General features: G+C 49.8%; 1 protein-coding gene across 3 annotated transcripts in view; it reads left to right on the forward strand.

The window, feature by feature from the left end:
- MARCH2 (membrane-associated ring finger (C3HC4) 2, E3 ubiquitin protein ligase) overlaps positions 1-701 on the forward strand; it is a 37553-nt gene extending 36852 nt beyond the window's left edge. For all 3 annotated transcript variants that reach the window (XM_011966263.1, XM_011966264.1, XM_011966262.1), the window contains one exon: positions 69-701. In XM_011966263.1, the coding sequence (XP_011821653.1) occupies positions 69-227 (159 nt within the window). In that variant the 3' untranslated portion in view covers positions 228-701. The remainder of the gene's footprint in view (positions 1-68) is intronic.
- Positions 702-2474: the final 1773 nt, after the last annotated feature.

The following is a 2474-nucleotide window of genomic DNA, read 5'->3' on the forward strand; positions in this document are numbered from 1 at the left end:
CTTGCTTTGCCTCCTTTGCGGGTGGAGTCCTTCTCAGCGCCCCCGCTCACTGCAGAACTGCCCCGCAGGTCTCCTTCCGCTACCACTGCCAGCTGTACTCCGAGTGGAGAAAGACCAACCAGAAAGTTCGCCTGAAGATCCGGGAAGCGGACAGCTCCGAGGGCCCCCAGCATTCTCCGCTGGCGGCTGGACTCCTGAAGAAGGTGGCAGAGGAGACGCCAGTATGAACACTGGGCTGTCCGGGCCCTGCAGCAGAGAGACCAGAGGTAGCTGGCAATACCCTGTCCTGTGGAAGGATGGAAACTGCCCAACACTTCCCGCACGGCCTGAACGCTTCTTAGGCCAAGAGACACCATGCGGAGCCTAGTCTGTGATCCTGTGTGAAGATATTATCAGGGTTTTTTTTTTTTTTTTTTTTTTGCACACTGTTGTTCATATCGAGGACAGGTGGACACGGTCCTGAGCTCTGGACGGAGCAGGCACGCTGATCTCATTCTGAGGTCCACATGGCACCTTCTGGGCCAGCAGCTGTGGCCGGTGTATCAAGGGCGCCCTTAAAGCTGGAACATTCCAGCAAGCTTCTTGCGCTTCTCTGCACCTGGCAGGCCCACTTTCCTGGCACCCTCGACTTTATATAAAAGTTGCACTGCGTTTCAAAAACCCACCCCTGAATGAATAAAAGGAGCCCTGGCTGGACAAAATGGACTTGTCAGTTACGTTTCTCAAAGGAGACCTCCCAGGGAGGGACCATGTGGAGGTAAAAAAGTAACGTTGGTGGCCGGCTGGGCGCGGTGGCTAACACCTGTAATCCCAGCACTTTGGGAGGCTCAGGCGGGTGGATCACGAAGTCAAAAGATCGAGACCATCCTGGCCAACATGGTGAAACCCTGTCTCTACTAAAAATATAAAAACTACCTGGGCGTGGTGGTGCGTGCCTGAAATCCTAGCTACTCAGGAAGCTGAGGCAGGAGAATTGCTTGCATCTAGGAGGTGGAGGTTCCAGTGAGCCGAGATGGCGCCACTGCACTCCAGCCTGGTGACGGAGAGAGACTCTATCTCAAAAACAAAAACAAAACAAAACCAAAAAAAAAAAAAACCAAAAAAAACAAAAACACTGGTTGGCCAGGCGCAGTGGCTTACACCTGTAATCTCAGCACTTTGGGAGGCTGAGGCGGGCAGATCACAAGGTCAGGAGTTCGAGACCAGCCTGGCCAATTGCTTGAACCTGGGAAGCAGAGGTTACAGTGAACCAAGATCATCATTGCACTCTAGCCTGGGTGAGAGAGCAAGACTCTGTCTCAAAAAAAACAAAAACAAAAAAAACCACTGGCTTGTTTTGAGGGATCTGTCCTGAAGCCCATGGGAAGAAGCAAAGTCTCGGTCTTCAAGTGAAAATCAGGTAGCAGGGTTATAAAAGAAATGATTTTTAAAATATACATAAGGGCTGGGCATGGTGGCTCACACCTGTAATCACACTTTGAGAGGCCGAGATGGGTGGATCACCTGAGGTTAGGAGTTCGAGACCAGCCTGGCCAACATGGCAAAATCCTGTCTCTACTAAAAATACAAAAAAAAATTATCGGGGTGTGGTGGCAGGTGCCTGAAATCCCAGCTACTCTGGAGGCTGAGACTGGAGAATCGCTTGAACCTGGAGGCAGAGGTGGCAGTGAGCTGAGATCAGTTGCACCACTGTATTTCAGACTGGGTGACGTTGTGAAACTCTGTCTCAAAAAATAAAAAATAGAAAAATAAAGTAGACATAAGAACAATTTCCTCTTACTTTGCCTCTACCAGTCCAGAGACCATGCTGGCCTCTTTTTTTCTTTTTTTGAGATGGGGTCTTGCTCTGTCGCCCAGATTGGAGTGCAGTGGCACAATCATGGCTCACTCCAGCCTCAACTTCCTGGGGTCGGGCAATCTTCCTGTCTCAGCCTCCCCAGCAGCTGGGACGACAGGCATGCACCACTGTGCCTAGCCACTATTAGTTTTTAGTAAGTGTAGAGAGCCCAGCATGGGCCAGGCCTGGTGGCCGATGCCTATAACCCCAGCATTTTGGGGGGCTTCAGCAGGAGGATCAGTTGAGTCTAGGAGTTTGAGACCAGCCTGGGCAACATAGTGAGATCCTGTCTTGACTAAATAAATAAATATATTAACTGGGCATGGTGGCATGCATCTGTGGTCACAGTTACTCAGGAGGCTGAGGTGGGAGGGTCCCTTGAATCCAGGAGTTCCAGGCTGCAGTGAGCTATGATTATGCCTCTGCTCTCCAGCCTGGGCAACAGAGCAAGACCCTGTCTCTAAGGCAAACAAACAATTTGTGTTTAAATGGTGACAATATCCACACTGACTTAGGGTCACTATAGATGAGGCATAGTTCTGAGTCTTTCCCTCCTCTGACTGTCACTTGTTAGGGAAGAAGTAGTTATTACCTCCATTTTATTTATTTTTTATTTTTTTATTTTTTTTGAGACGGA

This window comes from Mandrillus leucophaeus, unplaced genomic scaffold, assembly GCF_000951045.1.
Source record: "Mandrillus leucophaeus isolate KB7577 unplaced genomic scaffold, Mleu.le_1.0 Scaffold751, whole genome shotgun sequence".
NCBI classification, from domain to species: Eukaryota; Metazoa; Chordata; class Mammalia; order Primates; family Cercopithecidae; genus Mandrillus; species Mandrillus leucophaeus.